General features: G+C 45.7%; 2 protein-coding genes across 3 annotated transcripts; one reads left to right on the forward strand and one right to left on the reverse strand.

Moving 5' to 3' along the window:
* Positions 1-1,684: 1,684 nt before the first annotated feature.
* Positions 1,685-11,775, forward strand: LOC114440985 (golgin subfamily A member 4-like). Its single transcript, XM_028413683.1, has 6 exons — positions 1,685-1,821; positions 2,163-2,217; positions 6,693-6,746; positions 7,017-7,631; positions 7,853-9,064; positions 9,151-11,775. The coding sequence occupies exons 2-6, from the start codon at positions 2,199-2,201 to the stop codon at positions 11,202-11,204; spliced, it is 3,954 nt and encodes a 1,317-aa protein (XP_028269484.1). The 5' UTR covers positions 1,685-1,821; positions 2,163-2,198; the 3' UTR covers positions 11,205-11,775.
* A 10,609-nt stretch (positions 11,776-22,384) lies between these two features.
* On the reverse strand, positions 22,385-26,746 carry LOC114440977 (actin, cytoplasmic-like). 2 transcript variants are annotated; one of them, XM_028413674.1, is made up of 8 exons: positions 26,621-26,746; positions 26,402-26,530; positions 26,148-26,258; positions 23,701-23,785; positions 23,460-23,616; positions 23,174-23,361; positions 22,821-23,002; positions 22,385-22,743 (listed from the first exon to the last, which is right to left on the reverse strand). In XM_028413674.1, exons 1-8 carry the CDS (start codon positions 26,744-26,746, stop codon positions 22,600-22,602), a joined length of 1,122 nt encoding a protein of 373 aa, XP_028269475.1. In that variant the 3' UTR covers positions 22,385-22,599. The 2 variants fall into 2 exon arrangements, with proteins under 2 accessions (XP_028269475.1, XP_028269476.1); XM_028413675.1 differs by lacking the exon at positions 26,402-26,530.
* Positions 26,747-27,708: the final 962 nt, after the last annotated feature.

Raw genomic sequence — 27,708 nt, forward strand, 5'->3', positions numbered from 1 at the left:
CATGACCACAACAAAGAGGGACAATCTGTTTAGTGATGGGTGATCGAGGCTTTGTTGAAGCCTCCACACCTGATTCAAGAAATGGTTCATTACTCGAGGCTTCAGTGACACAGTGCTCGAGTAGGACATCTAGTGGAGAATGAAGTGAATTGCGCTGTGTGTTATTTGTTGATGGATTCTTTGGGATTTGACTGCCCATGCACGTCTCGTTCGACTACAGGTTTCACTGGTTTCATGCTTCTACAATACATATGTGAAAGAAACAGTTATTAGCATTACACTGATATATTGCAGCATTATACTCATCCTGACACAATGTGCTTGTGTAACGTTTTATGAGTTTTTGAGAGATAAAGGTTTTTGATAAAAGTGTGTGTGATCTATATCTTATCTGGATCTCTGTAGGAGCTGATTAATGACACCATAGTTGTGTCCCAATTCAGGGTCTGCATCCTTCGGAGGACGCAGCCTAAGCGGTCTCAGGAGGCTGCGTCCTCCTGAGGATCCTCAACCGTTGGTAAATGGGACGGTCTGGCCTTCAAAGCACTTCCTGATTGTGGCGCGACATCATAAATTTTGCCCCGGGAAAAACAAAAGCAGTGACACGACACGGACTGCACAACAAGCGGGACAACAGTGTGGATTTAGAAATTTGGAATTTTTTAATATATTTATTTGTTGTTGGAGGAAGAGGAGAGGCGGCTCCAGCGGCAGCAAAACCGGTGACGGCTCATTTTCTTCAGGCGGGGAGGTGACGTTAAGCTGCTGTTTAACCATATTATTGATCATAATTAATATACCAGTTACTGAGCAAACGCTAGCCATATAACCAGTAGATTATTATTAAATGTAATTTAATCATATTTGTCTATCTACTGGTTATATGGCTAGCGTTTGCTCAGTAACTGGTATATTAATTATGATCAATAATATGGTTAATTTCCAAATGTCACTACACCAGAGACAGGCATTTATTCACAATGTTTCAGTGATGGGAGGCAGAGGTCAGAGGTCAGAGGCGCCATGTTGTGATGTCACTGTATGAAGACAACAGACACAGAGCGGCCTGTGATAAACTCACACCTGTCCGACTTCCTGATGACCTCATCATGACGTCCAGCTGTTTATTTTCCTTTAGTCCATTGTTCCTCTTCTTCCTCTTCTTCTGTGTCCATCTGTCTGTCCTCTGTGTCTGTCCTCTCTGTCTATCCTCTGTCCTCTCTGTCTGTCCTCTGTCCTCTCTGTCTGTCTGTCCATCTGTCTGTCCTCTGTCCTCTCTGTCTGTCTGTCCATCTGTCTGTCCTCTGTCCTCTCTGTCTTGGTTATCCTTCATTTATTTAACCTCAGCATTTTATCTGACGTCTGGTCCAGTTCGTCTTAAACTGAATCAGTGGTGGGAAAAATTGAAACAACTTAGTTCAACCTTAATGACTGATGAATGATCACACCTCAGGGTGCTGTCCCTGTGTGTGTGTGTCTGTCTGTGTGTGTCTGTGTGTGTGTGTGTCTTTGTGTCTGTCTGTGTGTCTTACAACAGTAACACATCAGAATCATTTGATATCTTATCGTGTCTAAATGTCTTTGATCAATATAAATATCTGTCGCTCTGCTTCCTGTCTGTCCTCCACCCCCACTCTGCACACGGAAGTGTTTAACACTTTCACTTTCTCTCAGCACTGACGGAGCAGCAGGACTTTCATCGTGCTGCTGGAACAAAGAGTGTTTAATGCAGGAGTAACTCAGAGCAGCCTGTCTATAACACACTGATCAGATGTATTGACCCGAGAGGACACAGAAGAACGGAGTATTGATCATCATCAGGTGAGTTTGAGGAGGAAGATGAAGGAAAACAAGTCACACACGAAGATTTTATATGTTTATAGGAAGAGTTTATAAGTTTATAAGTCTGTGGATCAGATTCAGATTAAATGTGGAAACATCTCAAGTGTTTTCACTTCGACACCAACAACACTCGTTTTATTGATACCAGCGGTTCAGCCGCCATCTTAGATTTCTGTGACAGGACGCAGGTTAAACTTCAGAAACACTTACACAGGTCCAGCTGATCAGATCAGCTACAGATCATTTCAGAGTTCAGAGGGTTAATCATTGCTGTGTGTGAACAGTACATTAACAGAACATTCACTAACTTCTGCCCTCAGCTGATATTCTCAGTGATCCTCTCAGCAGAGCTCATCATGGCGTCTGCAGGACCAGGTGAGTCCACTCAGACTTTATTATTGTCCTCCCTCTGTCCACATGAAGCTCTCTGATCCTGTTACATCATTAAAGTCACATTGAACCTGAGTGTAAACATAGTCTGAACTCCTCAGTGAGGATGAACTGCAGTGAAGCTGCTTTGATGTGTCATTCAGCCGTCTCCATGTCATGTGACCAAGTCTCCTCAGCCCTGAGCTTTGCTGTACATAGACATATATACATAGACGCCACATTAAATAGACCTGTGTGTGTGTAGGCTACATATGTTCGTAAATGTTCATGTCAATATGAAAACGGTTTATAACAATTGTACTATTTGCCTTAGTGATAAGTAAAATAAGATAAAATAAGATAAATAAGATAAATAAGATAAAACTAAGATAAAATTAAGTAAATAAACTAAAGTAAGGCTTAATTTACATGACATAACAGACATACAATGAACAGAACACAAAATGAATGGCGGATGAAATGTAAACATAGACCCTTATATGAACAAATGGAACAGTGTAATAATGTAATAATGTAACAGGTACCACATGGGTCGGTGAGGTGGTACTAGTGTGCAAGTAGTGCAAGATGGAGTAAACAGTGCAAATAGTCGTCATTGTGCAGTGACTATACTAAAGTGACCTTCTGAAGACAGTGCAGAGCAGTGCATTAATTACAGTTTAACAGTCCAACAGCAGAGGGGAAGAAGCTGTTCTTGTGGCGTGAGGTTCTGGTCCGAATGGACCGTAACCTCCTGCCTGAGGGGAGTGGCTCAAAGAGTCCGTGTCCAGGGTGAGAAGGGTCAGCTGTGATCCGAGCTGTGACGCCTCAGAGTCCTGGAGACGTACAGGTCCTGGATAGATGGCAGGCTGCAGCCGATCACCTTCTCAGCAGAGCGCACCACACGCTGCAGTCTGTGCCTGTCCCTGGCAGTGGCCCCAGCGTACCACACTGTGATGGAGGAGGTGAGGATGGACTCAATGATGGCCGTGTAGAACTGAACCATCATCCTGGCTGGCACCTTGAGTTTCCTCAGCTGCCGCAGGAAGTACATCCTCTGCTGGGCCTTTTTGATGAGGGAGCTGATGGTGAGCTCCCACTTGAGGTCCTGGGTGATGGTGGTACCCAGGAAGCGGAAAGAGGCCACTGTGGAGATGGGGGTGTCTGTCAGGGTGAGGGGGGGTGATGGAGCTGGCACTTTCCGAAAGTCTACTGTCATCTCCACTGTCTTCTGGGCATTCAGCTCCAGGTTGTTGTCAGCACACCAGGACACCAGACGGTCCACCTCCATCCTGTAGGCAGACTCATCCCTGTCTGAGATGAGTCCAATGAGGGTGGTGTCGTCAGCAAACTTAATCAGCTTGACAGACTGGTGGCTGGAGGTGCAGCAGTTGGTGTACAGGGAGAAGAGCAGAGGGGAAAGTGCACAGCCTTGGGGGGTACCGGTGCTGATGGTCCTTGTGTCCGAGACATTCGTCCCCAGCCTCACATGCTGTCTCCTGTCTGTCAGGAGGTCAGTGATCCACCGGCAGATGGAGTCTGGAACATGCAGCAGGGACAGCTTGTCTTGGAGGAGAGCTGGGTGGATTGTGTTGAAAGCAGAGCTGAAGTCCACAAACAGGATCCTAGCATAGGTTGATGCTGCAGGATGTAGTGAAGAGCCAGGTTGACAGCATCGTCCACAGATCTGTTAGCTCTGTAGGCGAACTGCAGGGGGTCCAGGAGGGGGGCTGTGATGGTCTTGAGGTGGGACAGTACCAGTATCTGATGGGGTATCTTTGATGTGGATGTCCGTGTTGATGGGGTGTGGAGAGGTGTGTGGAGAGGTGTCAGGGCTGGCTGATAGTCCATCAAAGCGGCAGTAGAACTCGTTCAGACTGTTGGCTAATTGCAGGTCGTCAGCTGAGTGGGGGGCTCTGGGCTTGTAGTTGGTGATCTGCCTCAGTCCTTTCCACACAGAGGCAGAGAGATTTAGCACTTCTCACCTCCTTGCTAAACCTGTACTTGGCCTGTTTGTAGCAGTCTCTGTCCCCACTTCTGAAAGCAGCCTCCTTCTCTAGCCTCAGCTGTCTGAGTTTAGCTGTGAACCAGGGTTTGTCATTGTTATAACTCACCCTGGTGCGTGTCACAGTGTCTGTATACTCATCAAAACTATCAGTGGCAGCCCTGATAAGACACAGTCAAAGTCAAAGTCAGCTTTATTGTCAAATCTGCTATATGTGCTGGACATACAGAGAATCGAAATTGCGTTACTCTTCACTCCGCAACATATAACATGTAACTAAAAGCTAAAGATAAATATAAAGTGTAAAAAAATGTACCTACAATGAGGCACACACAAAATACAAGGCACATAATGAAGGCACAATGCAGTAAGAGTGCAAAAGATGTATAGTGCAAGTCAGTGCAGTTGGCATAATGTAAACAGTCCAGGAAGAGTTATAGCAGCTTATATGAGACTGGATGACATGACTAAGGTGCAAGAGAATGCACAGGGTGAAGTGGCTGGTGCACAGAGTTCCTATCTTGGGTGGTGGGGTGGTGGTAGGGTTGGGGGGATGGTGGTAGGGGGTGGGGGGTGGTGTCAGGGAAGGGGGAGAAAGTGGGGCACAGCAGGGAGAGAGTTCAGCTTCCTGACAGCCTGGTGGATGAAGCTGTCCCTCAGTCTGCTGGTCCTGGCCCGGAGGCTTCAGCCTCTTTCCTGATGGCAGCAGACTGAAGAAGCGGTGTGAAGGGTGGGTGGGGTCTCCTGTGATGCGGAGGGCCTTTCGGGTGAGACGGCTGTCGTAGAGGTCTTGGAGGGAGGGGAGAGGGACGCCGGTGATCCTCTCAGCTGCTCTCACTGTGCGATGAAGCGTCTTCCTGCAGGTGGCGGTGCAGGCTCCGTACCACACAGTGATGCAGCTGGACAGGATGCTCTCAACAGCCCCTCTGTAGAAGGTGCACAGGATGGAGGGAGGGGCTCTGGCTCTTTTGAGCTTGCGGAGGAAGTAGAGGCGCTGCTGTGCCTTCTTAGTCAGTGATGCAGTGTTGTTAGTCCAGGAGAGGTCCTCAGTGATGTGCACACCCAGGAACTTGGTGCTGCTCACCTGCTCCACAGCAGCACCGTCGATGGTCAGAGGGGTGTGCTGACTGTGTGCTCTCCTGTAGTCCACAACCATCTCCTTTGTCTTCTCCACATTCAGGGAGAGGTTGTGGTCTCTGCACCACTCGGCCAGAAGGTGCACCTCATTCCTGTAGTTTGTTTCATCTCCACCGGAGATGAGACCCACCACAGTTGTGTCGTCCGCAAACTTCACAAAGATGTTGGTGTTGTGTGTTGGCGTGCAGTCATGGGTCAGCAGAGTGAAGAGGAGGGGGCTCAGCACACATCCATGGGGAGCCCCGGTGTTCATTATGATGGTGCTGGATGTGTTTCTGCCGACCCGCACTGTCTGAGGTCTCCCGGTGAGGAAGTCCAGCAGCCAGTTGCACAGCAAGGAGTTCAGCCCCAGCTGGTCCAGGTTGTTGATGAGCTGCTGTGGGATGATGGTGTTGAATGCTGAGCTGAAGTCTATGAACAGCATTCGAACGTATGAGTCTTTATTTTCCAGGTGGGTGAGAGCTGTGTGGAAACAGAATCACTGGTTGACCGGTTGGGCCGATATGCAAACTGGAAGGGGTCCAGAGAGGGAGGGAGGGCCGTCTGGATGTGTTTCATGACTAACCGTTCAAAGCACTTCATGATGATGGGTGTGAGTGCTACTGGACGGTAGTCATTGAAGCAGGCGGGGGTGGACTTCTTCGGCACAGGGATGATCGTGGTGGCTTTGAAGCAGGTGGGGACAACAGCCTGGCTCAGTGAGATGTTGAAGATGTCTGTAAACACCTCAGCGAGCTCCTCAGCACAGTCTCTGAGCACACGGCCAGGTATGTTGTCAGGACCAGGAGCTTTGCGTGCGTTGATCTGGCTGAGAGATGTCTTCACGCTGGCTCGGGACAGGGAACATACCTGGTCAGTGGGAGAGGATGTCCTTCTTATTGGTTTGTCACTTGGTCACATGATGAGGAAGCTGTTGAAGAAATATTGATTTGTATCTATACAAATATTTAAATATAGGAAGCTGTCACATGGTCATGGTCGGTCAGCCACACCGACCGTCTGCTGCTAAACTGCATCTATACATGGATCATATTCATGCTGAGTGCCCCACCTAGTGGTTAAAATGTGCACTGCACAACAATGAACTAAATATTTTCTTACACAGGTGAATTATGAACTTACACTATAAACTATATTCCAGAAAGAATGATGTAAACATGAATGTCTCCACTCTTACAGTGCTGCTCTCTGGTTATGTCCTCTGTCTTCCTGCATGTATCACATGCATCAATGATAATTCACTTCATCTCAGCATCTTCTTCTTTGTTCTCTTCATCTTCATGGCCATCAGCAGAACTGGATTTATTTGAACTGATTTTATTTTGTTTATATTTTATAGCTGCAGATCAACCACTGAAGCGCAGCAGCAGTCTTACTTCCCTGCCTCCTAGCAGTAAGTCTGTCAGAATTATGTTGCTTTAAACTGTGTTTAATGAGTGATCCTTCAAACAGAACAATAATTAGTGTTGCACATTATGAGGTTCAGTTTCATGTGTTCAAAGTACAATACCTTTGTAAACCACAGATGGGCAAGAAATTCTTAACAGTTTATGACAGACATGTTTTAATGTGTGCAGCAGAATCAGTTGACAAAAACACCTGTTATAAAAAATGAGACCACTATGGACTATTAACATAATATAGTTAGTGTTTGTCTCCACAGTGTCTGAGCTGAGGGTGGTTCTGCTGGGCAGCAGCTGGTCTGAGAGGAGCTCAGTGGGGAACTTCTTACTGGGAGAACCTGTGTTCAGCACCAAGGAGCCAGGCAGCTGTGTGAGAGTCAGAGGACAGATGAAGGACAAAGACTTGGTTCTCATCAACACTCCAGATCTGCTGCATCCAAACCTGTCTGCACACAGACTGACAGAGTTCATGGAGAACTGTGTGAGACTCTCTGCTCCTGGACCTCATGTATTCCTGCTGGTCCTACAGCCTGAAGACTTCACTGAGGGACACAAAGAGAGGCTCTGCAGAGTGCTGACAGGATTCAGTGATCAATCATTCAATCACTCTCTGATACTGATATCAGAGGCCAGAAAGAGCTCAGGTTCCATTGAAGACTACATGAACCATCCATCACTGAGAGACATGATTCAAAGATGTAAAGATAAGCTGCTGTGGCAGAAGAAGCTGGAACAACAGCAGCTGCTCAGAGTGATGGGCGACATTGTGAAGGAGAACCATGGAGATCATGTGAGCTGTGATGGTTTTGGAGAGCCATCAAGTGGTCCTCCAACCTTCAAACAAGGAGCCACTGATGTCCAGGATCCTGTTGGAGGTACTGAGGGATGAATGCAACATGTTTGTTACAGACATGTGAGAGTGATGTCACAGAATCATACTGACATCTGTCCCTTCTTGACATAACTGTCTTTATTACAGGGACAGCCATGTCAGGAAGTCGAGCTTCAAACAGCTGAAAGTCAAATATATGTGTTTAATCAACATTCATATTTTAATGAACAGGATGCTGCAGATGTTTTTGTTTGTTTGTTGCAGATGGATTCAGAATCATCTTGTTTGGAAAACGTGATGACAGAAAAACAACACTAGGAAACATGATCACTGGGAAAAAGGAGTTTCATGTCCCTGGGAAAATTGAGTCTTATGTCCCAAGATTATTTGCACAAAAACAGTGTGTAGCTGCCAGTGGAGAGTGGAACCAGAAACCTGTGACAGTGATGAAAACTCCAGATGTCTTCAGTCTGTCTGTGGGAACACTGAGAGAGGAGATGAAGAGCTGTGTGAGTCTCTGTCCTCCTGGTCCAAATGTCCTGCTGCTGTTAGTGAAACCTTCAGAGTTCAGTGAAGAGGACAGAAAAACCCTGAAGTTCATCCTGAGTCTGTTTGGTCCACATGTCTTCAACCACTGCATGGTCATCCTGACACATGAGGAGAGACACAATGAGGCTCTGAGACAACTCATCCAAGACTGCAGACAAAGACAGCTCAGAATCAATGTGGATAAAAAGGAGTTAATGCAGAGAATGGAGGACATAGTGACAGACAACAGAGGAGGAAGTCTGACATTAACTGAAGAGGACAATGTTGTAATACCCTTTAACAGTTCTAAACCTGCTCTGAACCTGGTTCTGTGTGGGAGCAAAGCAGCAGTGAAGACCTCAGTAGCCAAAAATATTCTGGGACGAGGACGGTTTGGTCCTCCAGCCAGCTCCTCAGAGACTGTTGGACATCAGGCAGAGGTGTGTGGACGTTGGGTGTCCCTGCTGCAGCTGCCTGCCTTGCATGGAAAAGCTCAGGAGGCAGTGATGGAGGAATCCTTCAGGTGTGTCTCCCTCTGTGATCCTGAGGGCGTCCATGCCTTCATCCTGGTCCTACCTGTGGCTCCCCTCACTGATGAAGACAAGGCAGAGTTACAGATCATCCAGAAGACATTCAGCTCTCAAGTCAATGACTTCACCATCATCCTGTTTACTGTGGACTCAGATCCTTCACGTCCAGCTGTGGTTAACTTTGTAGAAAAAGATGAAGACGTTCAGCGGTTACGTCAGAGTTTTGGAGGAAGATCTGCTGTTTTAAATCTGAAAGACCAGCAGCAGATCAGACAGCTGTTGGACACTGTGGACAGCATGAGACTCAGAGACGAACTCAGCAGCTACACAATGAAAACATTTCTGTTTAGCAAAGTGGATGAAACTTGTAAAGTTCAGGCTGAACTTCAGCAGCTGAAAACAAAGGCAGGGCTCACTGGTACGTTTGTTTTTGGTTTATTATTGGTCCTCAGAGTGCTGTCCTCTGTCTCCTTTATGATGAGTTTGTGTGTTCCTGTTTCACAGCTGATGCAGAGCAGCAGAGCTCAGAAAGTCTCAGGATCGTGCTGATCGGGAAGACTGGCAACGGAAAGAGTTCTTCAGGAAACACCATTCTGGGAAGGAGAGAGTTTGAAGCCAAATCCCGTCAAACATCAGTCACTAAATATTGTCAGAAAGCACAGAGTGAGGTGGACGGTCGTCCTGTTGTTGTGGTCGACACTCCTGGTCTGTTTGACACCAGTTTGTCCCATGAAGAGGTTAATGAGGAGATGGTGAAATGTATCAGTCTGCTGGCTCCAGGACCACATGTCTTCCTGCTGGTGTTACAGATCGGACGACTCACAGCAGAGGAGAAGGAGACAATAAAACTCATCAAAGAGGTGTTTGGAAAGAATTCAGAGAAGTTCACCATCATTCTGTTCACAAGAGGAGACTCACTGAAGCAAGATCGGTTGACTATTGAAGATTATATTAAAACTGAATGTGATGCTTCCTTTAAGAAGCTGATCAGTGACTGTGGAGGAAGATACCATGTGTTCAATAACTATGATGAAAACAACCAGACACAGGTCAGAGAGCTGATAACAAAGATCGACACCATGCTGAAGGAAAATGGAGGCAGCTGCTTCACCAATGAGATGCTGCAAGAGGCCGAAGCAGCCATAAAGAAAGAAATGCAGAGAATCCTGAAGGAGAAGGAGGAAGAGATGAAGAGAGAGAGGGAGGAGCTGGAAAGAAAACATGAGGAGGAAATGAAAGAAATGAAAAGAAGAATGGAAAGAGAAAGAGAAGACATAGAAAAGGAGAGAAGACTGAGAGAAAAACAACTGGAGGAAATGAAAGAAAAGATCAACAAAGAACAGAAGGAGAGAGAAGAAGACGACAAGAGGAAGAGAGGACAGGAAGAAACTCAAAGACAAGCTTCAGAACAAAAAATCAGAGATCTGGAGGAAAAACTACAATCAGAGTCCAAGTCAAAGGAAACAATCGACAGAGAACTGGAACAATTCAGAGAAGAAATGAGGAAGCAACAAGAAATCTGGGATAAGGAAAGAGAAGAACAGGAGGACAAACGAAAACAAAAAGATGAACAGAAACAAGAGGAACTCAGGAAACTCCAGGAAAAATATGACCAGGAAAGAAAAGAAGAAGAACGACTGAGAAGAAAGCAGGAAGAGAAAGAGCGGAAAGAGTTAGAGGATAACTTTAATAAACAAATGGAGGATATGCAGACGAAGTATGAAGAGGAGGCCAGAAAACAAGCTGAAGAGTTCAATGAGTTTAAGCAAAAAAAGGAGGAAGACTTTGCAGCTGTAATAGAAAAACAAATGAGGGAAGTGAAGGAGCTGCAGCAACAGCATGAAGAAAACATGCAGCAGAAGCATGAAGAAAATGAAAGATTAAAAAACCTCTTGGATCACAAAGAAAAAAGTCTAAAGCAACAAATGGATGAACTGCAGGACCAGCATAAAGCAGAGATGTCAGAGTTAGTTCTAGAACTGCTGAGTCAAAAGAAAGAAAACAGGAAAAACATAAAGAAAATGGAGGAATCACACAGAAAACAGGTGGAGCGAGTTAAAAATGACATTTTAGCAGAAAACAATAGAGAAGAGAGAAAAAGTATGGCTGCATTAAAGAAGAAACAAGAAGAAGAAATGGAAGAGTTGCTGAGGAAAATAAAGACACGAAACAAAGACGACCAAAGAGCAGAAAAGAGGAAGCTGTCCCTGAAACAAGAGCAAGAAATGAATGAGTTAAAACTACAACTGTTGACCCAACTTCAACAAAAACAGAAGGAACAAGTGTCCACATTACAGAAAGAACAAGAGCAGGAACTGAACAAATTCAAACAAACACTTCTGGATGAAAACAAAAGAAACGAGAAAAACCAAGTGGATGAACTGCAGAGGAGACATGAACGAGAAATGAATGAGCTGAGACAGAAAGCTGGGACCCAAGAAGGAGACAGTGAAGAGGAGGAGCTGGAGGAACTGCAGAGGAGACATGAAGAAGAAATGAAAGAGCTGAAAGTGAAGCTTCTGCCTCTGGATGAAACAAAGTCCTGCTGCATTGCATGAGTGAAGGCCTGTACATCTGATATATATGACTTATATTACAGGCAAATGAGCCTGTATTATAAGTCATATTATATATCCATATACTCAGTTGAGCTGCTTCCTGTGTTGTATGTTATGGTGGAGTTTTTATCCAATCATATCTCAGCTAGCTTCTGTTGCCAGGTTGTTTGAAATCTGCCTCCTGTGCACTGTAAGTGAACGGACACAGTCAATAGCCAATCAGAAGGCCTTACGCTGAACTGGACATGAATGAGCCCTGTGATTGGATAAGCACTCGCCAGAGCCTAAACGGCGGCACTTTGCAAAATGTCTGAACTAAACCCGGAGACCGGATCGATACCAACAGCTACAGATATGTGTTTATCCATGATGGAGGAGAGAGAGAGAGAGAGAGAGAGCTGCTTACAGATATACTCGCGACTCCATTTTCAAGACGGACCTTTCATGAAAAGCAGGATGTTGTGAGAAGAGGTCGGCTAACCCCCGTGCTAGCTAGCTAGCCTGTCCGAGCAGAGGGAAGGACCGGCCTGCCTGGCTGTGACTTTCCCTCTGTCCCTGTGTGATTGTCCCTGTCTGTCTGTGACTGTCCCTCTGTCCCTGTGTGATTGTCCCTGTCTGTCTGTGACTGTCCCTGTGTGACTGTCCCTCTGTCCCTGTGTGATTGTCCCTGTCTGTCTGTGACTGTCCCTGTGTGACTGTCCCTCTGTCCCTGTGTGATTGTCCCTGTCTGTCTGTGACTGTCCCTGTGTGACTGTCCCTCTGTCCCTGTGTGATTGTCCCTGTCTGTCTGTGACTGTCCCTGTGTGACTGTCCCTCTGTCCCTGTGTGATTGTCCCTGTCTGCCTGTGACTGTCCCTGTGTCCACTGCTTCTGTTCAGCGGTCATTCTCTGCATTAAAGCGTATAAAAAACTTATGCCAGGAACACGAGCGGGCAGACACGGCTCTCAGCATCAGCCTCCGTGTCCACAGAAAAGGACTTATTGATGGAACTGAAAGATAAACAGATAAACTGAGTCTTCTGGAGAAAAGAAAGCAGGATGATGAAGTAATGACTGATTCATTCAACTGATGAACATAAAACATTTCATGTCAAAGAGAAATGTTTGATAGACCTACACTCATCTCCCTGTGTGTGTGTGTGTCTGTGTACAATGCGCACCTATAGGTGAGAGCAGAGTTGTAGTCATTGAGAGCCTGCCTGCATTAATTTACAGTCAGTTGGATTCTAGTGTTCGGTTAATCACATCATTCTCATCTTCTACTACTGAAAGGGGTCTTGTGTCTTTTATGATCATCTTCAGGACACTATCAGTCAGCGCTGTAGCAAACTGTGGTGAGCAGTCCTTCTTTTGGAGGAAGTCTGTTACATGGCTTTGTCTGAAACTGAGAGAAACAGAAGAAAACTAACATGTAATAACATGTAATAAGTGGAGAAAAAAATGATCAAACATTCTTTTAAGCCTACTAGTTTTTCTATTTTTTGATACTTTAGTAATCCCAGAGGGAAATTCTTTTTTTTTTTTTTTACGGCTGTGTCATACAATGACTAGCAAGGCGCGCCACAGGCTAGGGTAAAGTGTCTTTGCCCAAGAACACACAACAGTGACTAGGGAGGAGTTGGGATCGAACCACCAACCTTCTGGTTATTGAACAACCCTGCTATACCACTGTGCCACTGTCTTATTTAAATGTATGATGCAATATCAGCCGTTATTTACACAATGAAATGTCCTTAAAACAAACAGAAGTAAAATAAAGACGCTAGACTACATCAATCCTGCGCAGTAACATTCAGCAACAACGTCCGTCTAACTTGAAGATGGTTCTAGCCTAAATGTTTCCTACATGTATTCACTGACAGAACATTCCCAACTTCGAAGTGTATTTAGCAGCTTAAAAATAGCGGTTTGCCTACGAAAGGTGAGTCACTTACTTACGGTGCCTTTCCAGGCGGCTCCTCATCCTGAATTGCTCCCCTGTGTTTCCTCTTCAGGTGCTCATGCATTGTGGTTGTACTGCTGTGGTGTGCTAGCGACACCTTACAAAGAGCGCAAACCACTTTGTTATTGTCGGCTAACCTGAAATACTGCCACTGATCCCTTCAGTCTTTGGAAACGTTTATTAGGACACTCGTCAGACGGCGAGCACAACTTATCTCCTCAAGCCACCATTAGTTATTAAAAAGATTAGACAGGGCCGACTGGAGCCAAATGTGGCTGACGTCAAGACAGTAGCGCACACTAGTGGTTCTGTTCCCTTAGTCAAAGTGTTATTAAGTCGATAAAGTAATATAAAATAAAATGACGCGTCAATTTAAAAAATGAATGTCGAATTTTTAGCGTCATCGATTACGTCGAATATTCGCGGCAGCCCTATATTCATCCATCTAAAGTATTACTGTCCTTTTTTGTATTCATCAAATTATCATATGATTTTGTTCGGCTCATGGTGCTGTATTATCACTGTTATTTTTAAACATGTATGTATGTTGTGTACTTTCTGTCCGAGCTCTGATGTTTGTGCTCCATGTGTTGAGCTGCTGTCACTGACTAAAAACCTCCATCTCACTGTCAGTGCAACACTTGATGCGTTTGATCACATGTCCTGTAAACGTTGGCGTGCAGGGTCACAAAGGATGTTACAGACTGTGTTAAAGCTTTTAATTCTCTAGAATATATTTGCAGTTAATTTTTTTGTGTGTTACGATAAGATGTTAAAAATAAATAAAAAAACAATGGGAGTGTGAGTATGAGAGTGTGTTGGACTGTGTGTGTGAGTGTTTGTTACCATGCTAGTGGCACAATATTCCTGTTTCTGTTGAAAGCATATATCCAGCAGTAAATTCAGTTGAAAGAATTTATGATGTTCCACATCTGGTAACGTTGTGTTTGGGAAGAGAGATTAATGAAGACTAATATCCTGCTTATGTAGGTTGGGTTCTTTTCTGACCTAGAGGCCATTGTCCAGTCAAGGATGCTGAAGACTCCCTCACAACCTATCACTCAGATAAGCACAGCAAAAACAAAAACACACTGCCTGGGTAGATGGATGATTTCTTTTATCTTTATCTCAAAGGTCTGAATTTTAAAAAAATCCTGTTTCTTTTAAATTCATCTCAGCTTGAGTCTTGTCTTGTGAAGTAAAAGACTGAACTGAACAAACTAGTTGTATAGTGGTTGGACTGATGCATAGTTTTGAATGCGAGACACTTGATTTAAAGGGAATCGGTGAACCAAACGTACTTATTTGTAGGATTGTTTTTACAGCTATAGGCTGTTGGTCATTGTTAAATTAGCCCTGTGCTGACCTATTTGATTTTTTTTTTATTCCTACTCCTCCTTGAGAAGAACCTCAGTTGTGATGAGACGCATCAGCACCATCTTTTGGCCTCCTGGTTGTTGTGCTTTTTGTTTTTCCCTTTGCTTTTCTTTCAGGCGCTCTGTTCTGGCTGCAGCTTCCTTTGGGCGGAGTACTGGGCTGATTGGTCTCACCTGTTCCTCATCTGCATGAAGTTCCCAGCCTATTTAAGGACCTCACTTACCTGCCTTCCTCGTCAGTTCTTCAGTTCATGTCGTGGTAATCAGATCTCCTTCCTGAACTTTTGATGCCACCTGAGGAGAAAGATTGTAGACTTAGAGAGGGAAGGTGTTTATATTGTGGGGATAACAAGCATGCTTTGTCTTCACTCTGCTAACTCTCTGGCACCAACTAAAGCGGTAACTACTCCAGAACCACTCAATCTAGACACTGTACCCACTGAATATCATCATCTACAGTATGTCACTACCACTTGTTGTAAATGGTGAATACCTTTTAAGTAATTATATAAAATTGAATCACAATTAAGAACTCTTTTTCTTCTTCTTTTCCACAGGTCATCACAGCATGTGCCCGCCTGCACAACATCTGCCTGGGTGCCGGTGACATCATGGCCTCAGAGGATGGAGTGCAGGAGGACATGCTGGAGGATGAGGGGGAGACCGGGCTGGAGGCAGCCAGTGGGGCTCCCTGAGGGGATCAGCTGTCTGCTGAGGTGTCTGCCCTGGAGCAGGGTTGACCATGATGACCTTTAGATTTTATAGCTATTTCTATTTCAAGCTGCTTTGGAAACAGCTCTGTTGAACTAATTATTATTTGCCTCTTTTTAAACATTTTAGTAACATGGCTCCACCCTCCAGGCCCATTCTTTGCAGGATTGTTCTAAACAAGAGAGAAGCATGACAAAAGGTAAACACACAAGACACACACAAAAGTGGCATCAGGGCATAATTTAACACGATACAAAGATTATATTTGTACTTTGGTCTTTGTACAGGATTTATGTTAGTTAATAAAAATTCTGGAAGCTATCCGATTTTATTTACTGTGAAATATACAAAGAGAGTTTTTTCATCTGAGTTTTAGGATACAAGTAAAAGTTGTAGTTGTAGTTTAATTACCTAACCAGGTTTAGGTTGACTTGTGAATTTTATTTTGAAAATCCTTATTTGCATAAAGCATACTTCCTGATTTTATTGTTATTTTTTCATATAAAACATTTTATGTAATTTTCTGAATAAACACCTGTAAAGGGATTCTTTAGCATTTTAATAAACAGTTGTGGTCATTATTCAAGTTGATTAGAAACCGAGCCCAGGCCCTGTCCCATAGTATTAACCACTTCAGTTTTTTAACTACGTGGGACCTGGGTTACACCATCATGACCACAACAAAGAGGGACAATCTGTTTAGTGATGGGTGATCGAGGCTTTGTTGAAGCCTCCACACCTGATTCAAGAAATGGTTCATTACTCCAGGCTTCAGTGACACAGTGCTCGAGTAGGACATCTAGTGGAGAATGAAGTGCATTGCGCTGTGTTGTTGGTTGATGGATTCTTTGGGATTTGACTGCCCATGCACGTCTCGTTCGACTACAGGTTTCACTGGTTTCATGCTTCTACAATACATATGTGAAAGAAACAGTTATTAGCATTACACTGATATATTGCAGCATTATACTCATCCTGACACAATGTGCTTGTGTAACGTTTGATGAGTTTTTGAGAGATAAAAGTTTTTGATAAAAGTGTGTGTGATCTATATCTTATCTGGAGCTCTGTAGGAGCTGATTAATGACACCATAGCTGTGTCCCAATTCAGGGTCTGCATCCTTCGGAGGACGCAGCCTACGTGGTCTCAGGAGGCCGTGTCCTCCGGAGGATCCTCCGGAGGATCCTCAACCGTTGGTAAATGGGACGGTCTGGCCTTCAAAGCACTTCCTGATTGTGGCGCGACGTCATAAATTTTGCCCCGGGAAAAACAAAAGCAGCGACAGCGACACGACACGGACACACAACAAGCAGGACAACAGTGTGGATTTAGAAATTTGGAATATTTTAATATATTTATTTGTTGTTGGAGGAAGAGGAGAGGCGGCTCCAGCGGCAGCAAAACCGGTGACGGCTCATTTTCTTCAGGCGGGGAGGTGACGTTAAGCTGCTGTTTAACCATATTATTGATCATAATTAATATACCGGTTACTGAGCAAACGCTAGATATATAACCAGTAGATAGACAAATATGATTAAATGTAATTTATATTTGATTCAATTGTAAGACTTGATACAGGGTCTGTTTGTAATTTGAATACTTTAAATTAAATAGCTAAATGTGTAAGAACCCTGCAAATAACCCTGAAACCACCAAGGACTCCTGCTCAGCCAAACATTTATATATATGTTCTTTGTGAATAGTATTTTCTGCTGATCTTTATAAATAATAAACTGTACATTTTCATAATGCCCACTGGTAAATAGTTAGAAATGTTCAAACTGTGTCTTTGTAAATATTGTACATAACAGAACAATAAATGATTTACTGTGGTCACTGAGAAGTTGTTCAAAAGTTTACTTCAATTATAAATAGGTGAAAACACATAATGTAACAAGGTTAGAAGAGTTTAACACAGAGACAAGAACAATTTAATACACAATTTAATAAGTAACATTTAAATAACACAGAACATAAAATCACTGCTGTCCAACATCCTCTCAATGAGCTGAGGTCTGTCCGTTCTTTCTCTGCTCTCCCTCCCTCTCTCCCCCTCTCTCTCTCTCTCTCCCTCTCTCTCTCTCTCTCTCCTCTCTCCCTCTCTCTCTCTCTCTCTCCATCCCCCTCTCTCTCTCCCTCTCTCTCTCTCTCTCTCTCTCTCTCTCCATCTCTCTCTCTCTCTCCCTCTCTCTCCCTCTCTCTCCCTCTCTCTCTCCTCTCTCCTCTCTCCCTCTCTCTCTCTCCCTCCCTCTCCAGCCTCATCTCCTCCGTTATCAATTGTCAGGTTTCTTCTGTTTCTCTCTGCTCCTCCTACAACAAAACGACAACAGGCAGAATGACCGTTTGATATAATAACGACAATATTGCTCCTCACGTGAACTATACTTTAACTGTCCAGAAACAACATCCAATCAAAGCGTTTAGTTTACAGCGCCTCGTATCAACAGGACGTCATGTTTGTAAATATAAAACTCATTTTTTTAATGCCGCTGTCACTACTAGCATTTTAAAACTCTCCAACTACTGCTCTTTACTTACATTTAAATGTGAATTCGGCACTCCTGCCGCTGCCGCTCGCTTGGCCCGTCATTGTACTATTGGACAAAAAGTAGGCCCGCAAAGCATTGTGGGATATTTAAGGCCACGAAGGATGGTAGCGATGCGTCCTCCAAATTCAGGCAAAAGGAGGACGCATTTGGAGGACCCTTCGACTTTTGGCGAATTGGGACAGCCTTCGCGCAGCTTTGTGACGTAAGCGGCCTTAAAATGCGCACTCCGAAGGATGCAGACCCTGAAATGAGACACAGCTACACAGAGCGGCCTGTGATAAACTCACACCTGTCCGACTTCCTGATGACCTCATCATGACGTCCAGCTGTTTATTTTCCTTTAGTCCATTGTTCCTCCTCTTCCTCTTCTTCTGTGTCCATCTGTCTGTCCTCTCTGTCTGTCCTGTGTCCTCTCTGTCTGTCCTCTGTGTCTGTCCTCTGTCCTCTCTGTCTATCCTCTGTCCTCTCTGTCTGTCCATTTGTCTGTCCTCTGTGTCTGTCCTCTGTCCTCTCTGTCTGTCCTCTGTCCTCTCTCTCTGTCCTCTGTGTCTGTCCTCTGTCCTCTCTCTCTGTCCTCTCTGTCTGTCCTCTGTCCTCTCTGTCTATCCTCTATCCTCTCTCTCTGTCCTCTCTGTCTATCCTCTGTCCTCTCTCTCTGTCCTCTCTGTCTGTCCTCTGTCCTCTCTGTCTATCCTCTGTCCTCTCTGTCTATCCTCTGTCCTCTCTCTCTGTCCTCTCTGTCTGTCCTCTGTCCTCTCTGTCCTGGTTATCCTAACCCCCTCTTTCTATCTCTGGAGTTTGGTTTATTTACATGAAGTGGATCCTGGCAGGTTTACAAACTGAACCCAAGAGCTTCAAGAAACTCAAACTTCAAACCAGACATCACACAGAAGTTAAGAGGCATGAAGGAGGAGTGTTTCAGAGCAGTTAGAGTCATGCAGAGAACACGTCTTAACTGGAATGTGGGACAGAAAACCTGTTTGAAAACCAGTCTGAAGAATGACACAAGTGAACTAACCGCATGCTTCACTTTTCTGGGTCTGAAGAATCAGTGCTGTTTGTCAGGTCTAACATCCTGTCCTCACACCCCCCCCCCCCTCTCTCTCCCTCTCTCAGTGGTTGTAAACAGTTTCAGTTCCAAAGTTATGACTGTTATTGATTCAATTGCCCCAATCAGAACCAAAGTTCTGTCAGGAAGGAAAAAGTCACCTTGGAGAAATGCCACACTGGTTAAAGCTCAAAAAAGAGTCTGCAGACAGGCAGAACGCAGATGGAGAAAAACTAAACTCCAGGTTCTTTATAACATTTACAAAGAGAGCCTACAGAACTACAACCAGGAACTGAAAAATGCAAGACGATCCTATTTTTCAGAGATCATCGACAGGAACAGCAACAATGCTCGCACATTGTTCTCTGTTATAGACAGACTGACAAACCCAGGAGTATCAGTCCCACCTGAACTGCTGTCTAAAAAGTCATGCAATGACTTTGCATCTTTTTTCACAGATAAAGTTTTACAGACAAACAGTCTGTAGCTCTAGCTCTGGCAAAATATGTCACTTGTGCTTCTCATCCACCAGTTAAGCTGGCACATTTGAACCTTCTAGATAATACAGCACTGACAGAAACTGTTAAACAGTTAAAACCCACAACATGCTCACTTGACAATCTGCCTACACATTTTCTTAAAAACGTTTTTAACTGCATATCGTCAGATGTGTTGCAGATAGTTAACAGCTCTCTTCAGTCAGGGCAGTTTCCCCAGACCCTGAAAACTGCAGTAATCAAACCTCTGCTCAAAAAATCAAACCTGGATGCTTCAGCAATAAATAACTACAGGCCAATATCTAACCTTCCTTTTCTGGGAAAGGTCATTGAAAAGGCTGTTTTTCAACAAATTCATGCATTTTTGGTGCAAAACAATCTTTTTAATGAATTTCAGTCTGGATTTCGAGCGCACCACAGCACTGAGACTGCACTTATTAAGGTCTTAAATGACATACATCAGAATAATGATGCATCCAAAGTCTCTGTCTTAGTGCTGCTGGACCTTAGTGCTGCATTCATCACATGACTACAGTCCCTTACACTCACTAAGTAAGTGTACTCAACAAATCAATGAGTGGATGAGCCAGAACTTTCTCCAGCTCAATGCTGACAAAAATGAAAGAGCTAAGATCAGTGCTCACCTTGACTCCATGTCACTGAAGGTCACAAACCAAGCCAGAAATCTCGGTGTAATACTCGACTCAGACCTGAACTTTAACACCCATGTAAAAGCCATTACTAAGTCTGCCTATTACCACCTGAAAAACATTGCTAGGATCAAGATCTGTCCAAACAAGACACAGAAAAACTTATTCATGCATTTATTTTCAGTAGGCTAGATTATTGTAACGGCGTCCTCACAGGTCTTAGCAAAAAATCCGTCAGGCAGCTGCAGCTGGTCCAAAATGCTGCTGCCAGAGTTCTGAGTAACACCAGGAAAATGGACCACATCACACCGGTCCTCAAATCACTGCACTGGCTTCCTGTGAGTCAAAGGATCCATTTCAAAACTTTACTCCTGGTCCACAAAGCACTGAATGGTCTTGGACCAAAATACATCCTGGACTTATTGGTTCCCTATGAACCATCCAGACTCTTGAGATCATCAGGGACAGGCCTACTGTGTGGACCCAGGGTCAGAACCAGACAGAGTGAAGCAGGATTCAGTTACTCTGCCCCTCACTGTGGAACAGCCTTCCTGAACACCTGAGGTCTGCTCAGACAGTCACTTCATTTAAGTCAGGCCTGAAAACTCATTTGTTTACTGCAGCGTTCTCCTAATTTCTTGACTGCACTCTTCTCATTTAATCATCCTGATTTTATTTGATGTTTTTATGATTTTATGATTTTATTTTTTTTATTATTTTAATTTCTTAATTTAATGTTTAAATATGTTTTATTCTGTGATTTCATCTTATGTAAAGCACTCTGAATTGCCTTGTGTATGAATGGTGCTATATAAATAAAGCTTGCCTTGCCTTGCCTCTCTCTTCCTCTCTCCTCTCCCTCCCTCTCTCCCTCCTCTGTCTCCTCTCTCTCCCTCTCTCTCTCCCTCTCTCTCTCTCCCTCCCTCCCTCCCTCCCTCCCTCTCTCTCTCCTCTCTCTCTCTCTCTCCCTCTCTCCTCTCTCTCTCCCTCTCTCCTCTCTCTCTCCCTCCCTCTCTCTCTCTCTCTCACCTCTCTCTCTCTCCCTCCCCCTCTCTCTCCTCTCCCTCTCTCTCTCCCTCTCTCTCTCCTCTGTCTCCTCTCCCTCCCTCTCTCTCTCTCCTCTCCCTCCCTCCCTCCCTCTCTCCTCTGTCTCCTCTCCCTCTCTCGCTCTCTCTCTCTCTCTCCCTCTCTCTCTCTCTTCCTCTGTCCCTCCCTCCCTATCTCCCTCTCTCCTCTCTCTCTCCCTCCCTCTCTCTCTCCTCTGTCTCCTCTCTCTCCCTCCCTCTCCCTCTCTCTCTCCCTCTCCTCTCCTCACCTCTCTCTCTCCTCCCCCTCTCTCTCCTCTCCCTCTCTCTCTCCCTCTCTCTCTCCTCTGTCTCCTCTCCCTCCCTCTCTCTCTCTCCTCTCCCTCCCTCTCTCTCTCTCTCCTCTCCCTCTCTCTCTCCTCCCTCTCTTCTCTCCTCCCTCTCTCTCCTCCTCTCTCTCCCTCTCTCTCTCCTCTCTCTCTCTCTCTCTCTCTCTCTCTCTCCTCTCCTCTCCTCTCCCTCCCTCCCTCCCTCTCTCCCTCCCTCTCTCTCCTCTCCCCTCCCCCCCTGTCTCTCTCCCTCTCTCTCTCCTCTGTCTCTCTCCCTCCCTCTCTCTCTCTCCTCTCCCTCTCTGCCCCTCATGGCACGTCCATGAGGTCTACACGTTAGACCTGACTGTTAGACCTGACTGGAGCAGGTCTCTGGTTCTTATCTTGACACTTCCTCAGACCACGTTCTCCTTCATTTCTTCTCTGCCTCCACATGCCTCTGCTCCATCACACATGCTGCTCTCTGCTCAGTCCAGCCCAGGTCTGGTCAAAAAGGTTAAGTTACTCGCTCTTCGGGGTTTTTTATCTGATGGGTTTGTGCTTGGGTGCTTTTCTTGTCTTCCTCCTGTGGGAGGTCCGATTCGTTCAGAGTGGCTGGGCGTGGCTTCCTGCGGGCTGAGGGTTGGCTCATCTGACTCCACCTCACTCCACCAGAAAAACCAGCCCGCCACGCCGCTCTGCCTCTTTCACCGACAAACCTGAAGCCTTTTGGACCTTTGTGCCGATTGTTCTGATTGAAATGAGAACATGTCAACAAAACATCAAACACTGGTTGTTTTCTGACGCTTCTCCCCTCAGCAGCTGTCCTGGGTCAGACCAGGTTCACTGAGTCAAGTCATCAGGAGCTTTAGAGGCTCACAGACGGAGCTAGCATGCTAGCATTAGCATTTCATCTCATCTCATCTTTAAGTTTTTTCTAACCTCTCCACCAACAGAAGATCTGATTTAAATCCCAGACCTGCCAAACCCCGCTGACGAGTTCTACAGCAGGACGTTCAAACAAACAAAAAGACCCAGAGACGCTGGAAGCATCACACACTTTATTTAGACAGATGTTCTGTGATAACACTGTTTATCAGCAGGACCAGTGGAAGCTGAGAGCTGTGACAGTAACATGTTCAGACGTGTGTCAGAGTTCAGAGGAGCTTCAGGGAGGAGCTGAAACCTTCTCATGTAAACTGGATTCATGTCCTCTGTTCTCACGACACTTAGATTTGGACCGGACAGCTGAGAAGCACGTGGACTTCCCGCCGGGCTCAGGGGCCGCTTAGAAGCACTTGCGGTGGACGATGCCGGGGCCAGACTCATCGTAGTCCTGCTTACTGATCCACGTCTGCTGGAAGGTGGAGAGGGAGGCCAGGATGGAGCCGCCGATCCAGACTGAGTTCTTCCTCTCTGGAGGAGCGATGATCTGCAGGACAGAGACAGAGACGGTGAGGAGGACGTTCACTGCGAATAACGAAGATGTTACAGAGCGTACAGGTGTACCTTGACATTCATGGTGGGTGGAGCAAGGGCCGTGATCTCCTTCTGCATGCGGTCAGCGATGCCGGGGTACATGGTGGTGCCTCCGGACAGCACCGTGTTGGAGTACAGGTCCTTATGGATGTCCACATCACACTTCATGATGCTGTTGTAGGTCATCTCGTGAACGCCAGCCGAGTCCATTCCTGAACACAAACAACAAGTCAGGTAGTGTTCAGGTCCACTTCACATGGTCCCTCAGGTCCACTTCACGTGGTCCTGATCAACATGCAGCTTCACGAGGAGCAGCAGATAAACAGGTTTAAAGTCTGGATGGTCCAGGACCTCCAGACTTTCCTCTCAGTGTGGCTACAAACCCAGGAAGGAGGGCTGGAAGAGCGCCTCGGGGCAGCGGAACCTCTCGTTGCCGATGGTGATGACCTGTCCGTCAGGAAGCTCGTAGCTCTTCTCCAGAGCAGAAGAGGAGGCTGCGGTCTGCATCTCATTTTCAAAGTCCAGAGCCACGTAGCAGAGCTTCTCCTTGATGTCACGCACGATCTCCACGCTCAGCTGGAGGTCAGAGGTCACATGTACACATTACACTCCATGAATGCACAAAAGTCTGACATCATCATGATCTAGTTCCCTCTGCAGGGGGTCTGCGGGGAGGAGGTCGTACCGGTGGTGGGGAGGATCTTCATCAGGTAGTCAGTCAGATCTCTGCCTGCCAGGTCCAGACCAATGATGGCGTAAGTCAGAGCACTGCCGTCATAGATGGGCACAGTGTGGCTGACACCGTCACCAGACTCCACCACAATACCTGCAGAACAATAACACACACGCTCACACACCAGGACTCTGATGTCGGCCATTTTGTTACAGATTAGAGTGGGAGTTCACTCACCGGTGGTACGACCAGAGGCGAGAAAAGCCAGGACGGCCTGGATGCCCACGTAAATGGCCGGAGTGTTGAAGGTCTCAAACATGATCTGTACAGAAAGAGTCAGCATCACTCTGGTAACCATGGCAACGGCAGTAAACCTCACTTCCTCCACTGCTCCACTTCACTGAGCATTTTTTTCCATTCAGACTTGGTGATCTTTGTTTGTTTTTGGGCCCAAAGTGTTAATAGAGTAGGTTAATTAAAAATAATGATCAGATCATAAAGGTCAGGTTTTCTGAAAAAAAGATACCAAACCTATGTGTGGGACATTTTCAATGTGGTGTATTAAGACAAACTCAACAGTGTTCAGAAACAGGCTCTTAAGGGTTAAAGTGGTAAATGACATGATGAGTCTTAGTCCTGATGCAGGCAGCTCGTCTGTCCTGCTCAGTGCGGCTCGTGATCACAGCATGCTGCACCGACCTGAGCACTGGTTGGTTCAACGAGTGGTTAAAACCATCAGACCAGAGGAGCAGCTTCTTTGTTGCCATGGGCAACAGAAGTGTCCTTGACCAGTGGAGTCCCGCAGGGCTCAGTCCTTGGACCATGACATTTCAGCCTATATATGCTCCCACTTGGACGCGTTATGCTGATGACTGTGCTGTCAGCGACGCCCCCTGGAGGCAGATTTGTTGCCACTATTCTTTGATTTCATGGTTTTGCTTGTTTGCCAACAAGTAGTCCTATTCTCTCTCCCTACCCTGTCCTGTGGGTTAGAGCCAGATACTGTCCTACTAGAGGACAAGAGACATGTCCTGACTCAGCTATGGTGACTAGTGTGCTACTTCAACAACAAGTAAAAGTACTTTAAATGTACTTAAAGTATTCAAAGTAAAAGTACTCACACACTGAACAACAAACAGGCATTCAGCATGTTTACTGTGTCAGTGTTCCTGCTGTAGATTCATGTGATGATTCATGTTCATCACACATTCATGGATGGACCTGTGTTAGCAGACAGCAGCTAACTAGTTAGCTCACTGAGCCAGAGCACCGGCATCATGACTGAGGCTCATTATAGAAACACAGCTGGCAGCGTGACACCAGCTCCATGCAGAGTCTGACCTCACATCAGTCCACACTGTGTTCATCACATGGAACAAGGAACTACAGACACTGGAGACATGTAGTGGAGGAGGAAGGACAGGTGACAGCTGCAGCGTGGAGTCAGAGGAGAAAGGATGAGCTGTTATTTTTACTTAAGTATAAATACATAAAATTTACTTAAGTACAGTAACGAAGTACAAATACTTAGTTACTTTCCACCACTGGTAGTAACACTGGGAATCATTTGGACACTGTGCTCCTAGTAAAACAAAGTCAGTCTGACTGCACATAGAAGCAATTACTGCATGTAATCACCTTAAAAGTCCAACTAAGATGTCTTAAGTCACAACATGAGAAACCCTTATCCCTGCCTTTGTCTCCAGCAGGGGCGGCTCACTGCGGTGGTCTTTTCACAGCTGTCCATCAGACCATCAGACCACCAGCTGGTCCAGCATGCAGCTGCTCAGGTTCTTAGACCAAACAGGACTGAGCACATTACTCCGTCAGTTCTCAGCTCTGCACTGACTTCCTGTGAGCTTCTGATCTTAAGACATTTCTCTCCCAGAGGAGACACATGCACCCACTGAGGGCAGCTTCAGGTCCAGACTTTAAACCGAGCTGTTCCCTGACGCTCTGCTAAAGATTCACTGTGAATCACCATCAGTCTATTTTAATATTCTTTTATATTTGTCATGGTTTCAGCCAGGTCTTTTATTTTGTAGTTCATTTTCTGTTTGCATTAGTTCTAGTTTTACTTCCTGTCACTTCCTGTTTTATTTTGTATGTCACTAGTTCCCTTGTGTTTCAGGTCTGTTGACTTCCCCTTCCTCATGTGTGCTCCCTTCCCCCTCCTGTAATAACCTGCTCCGCCCTAATGTGCTTCACCTGTGTCCAATTGTCTTCCCTCCTGTGTATAAAGCCTGTGTGTTTCCTTCCCCTTGTTGCCAGTTCGTTTTGTGAGTCTTCCATGCGACACAGCCGTCCACGTAGTCTATCAGCTGTTGTGATTTTCCCTACGGGTTTTTGAGTAAGTTTTGGATTTTCTTGTGCTTTGACTTTGTTTGGATTTGACCACTGTTTTAGCCTTTTGTTCCTTGTACCTCTGCCACGCCGACTGATCACCCGTGTACCGAACCCTGGCTAATATTAAAGGAGTTTAAAGTTTTCACCTCCGGCTATGTCTGCATTTGTGTCCATCTCACAACCCCTGACAATATTTTCTACACTTTGACCTTTATGTTAGTCAGCGTTCTTACTTTTACTATACACACACACACAGACACACAGACACACACACACACACAAACACACACACACACACACACACACACAGACACAGACACACACACACAGACACACACCTGGGCCATCTTCTCCCTGTTGGCTTTGGGGTTGAGGGGGGCCTCGGTCAGCAGGACTGGATGCTCCCGAGGAGCCACACGGAGCTCATTGTAGAAGGTGTGATGCCAGATCTGCAGGACAGACGGACGTCATGAAGCCAGAGACAGAGGGACACAGAGACAGACAGACGTCATGAAGACAGAGACGGAGACAGACAGACACACAGACAGACAGAGAGAGAGACAAAGAGACTCCAGCTCCAACATAGAGTCACCTTCTCCATGTCGTCCCAGTTGCAGATCATCCCGTGCACCACGGGGTACTTCAGGCTCAGGATGTCCCTCTTGCTCTGAGCTTCCTGTCCCACATAGCTGTCCTTCTGTCCCATTCCCACCATCACACCCTGTGCGCGCACACACACACAAACACACACAGAGTCAGTCACATGTAACATGTGGACACATCTGGAGCTGCGGCTGCTGTTAGACAGTACCTTATTTCTGGGACGGCCGACGATGGAGGGGAAGACGGCACGGGGGGCGTCGTCTCCGGCAAATCCGGCTTTGCACATACCGGATCCATTATCGATGACCAGGGCTGGAATGTCTTCGTCTTCCATTTCTGAAAGGACACATGATGTCACCACCTGGTGTTTGTTTATGGTTTGTTTCCTTGTTGTGGGTCTTTAGTTAAATCTGTGTTTAGTTATTTTTCCTGTAGTTCTGGTGTTTTGTTTCTCTGGGTTTTTGTTTAGTTCTTGTGTCTTGTCTCGTGCTTCCTGTTTTATTTTGACAGCCTTGTCCTCCTTGTGCATTGTCTTGAGTTTTACTTCCTGTGGTTTCCCTCCTTGTTTGATCACCTGCCCTCATGTGTGTCACTTGTGTCTGTTAGAGGGTTTGGTTTCATGTGTTCCTTTATGCTCCTGGATCTACGCGTGTCTCGTCTTCCATGCTAAGCCTTGCCAGCTCTCACCGTCGGACTTGTTTTCCTGTGATGAGGTTTGCCACGCCAAGTATTTTTGTATTTCTTCTCGCCTTTGAATTTTGATAACTCTTTGAACCTTGCCAAGCCGTGTTTTTGAAGCTACCGGTGGTAGAGATAAAGTTTGGTTTGTAGAGAACTCTTGCACTGTCTTGAGTCAGTAAAACTAAAATACTTTTGTTTTGACCGCCCTGCATTTGTGTCCTCATCTTGATGAACCCTGACACATGAGGACTCAGCCGGTTTAAATCACTTTAAATCAGATTATTGATTACATGTATGGATATCTCATCATTATTATTACATGTTTAACCCTCTGCTGTTTGACTGAGGAGTCTGAAGCCCCGCCCGCTGATCGATCCAGGACCAATAAATATTCATACTCATTCTGTCCAAGTCCTCTGGATCAAACCACGACCCTCAGCTGTCTGCCCGTCAGTCCGACCCTGCAGGGTCTGGATCTGAACAGTCTTTACTGAGCCTGCGCTGTCAGTGGCCAGAGGCCGGGTCCGGGTCTTACCTGAGTCTCGGGTGGGTCTGTCTCTGGGTGAGTCCTGCAGATGTGTCTCTGGTCCAGCTGTGCTCCCTTAATGCAGCAGC

This window comes from Parambassis ranga, chromosome 9 (assembly GCF_900634625.1).
Source record: "Parambassis ranga chromosome 9, fParRan2.1, whole genome shotgun sequence".
NCBI lineage: Eukaryota > Metazoa > Chordata > Actinopteri > Ambassidae > Parambassis > Parambassis ranga.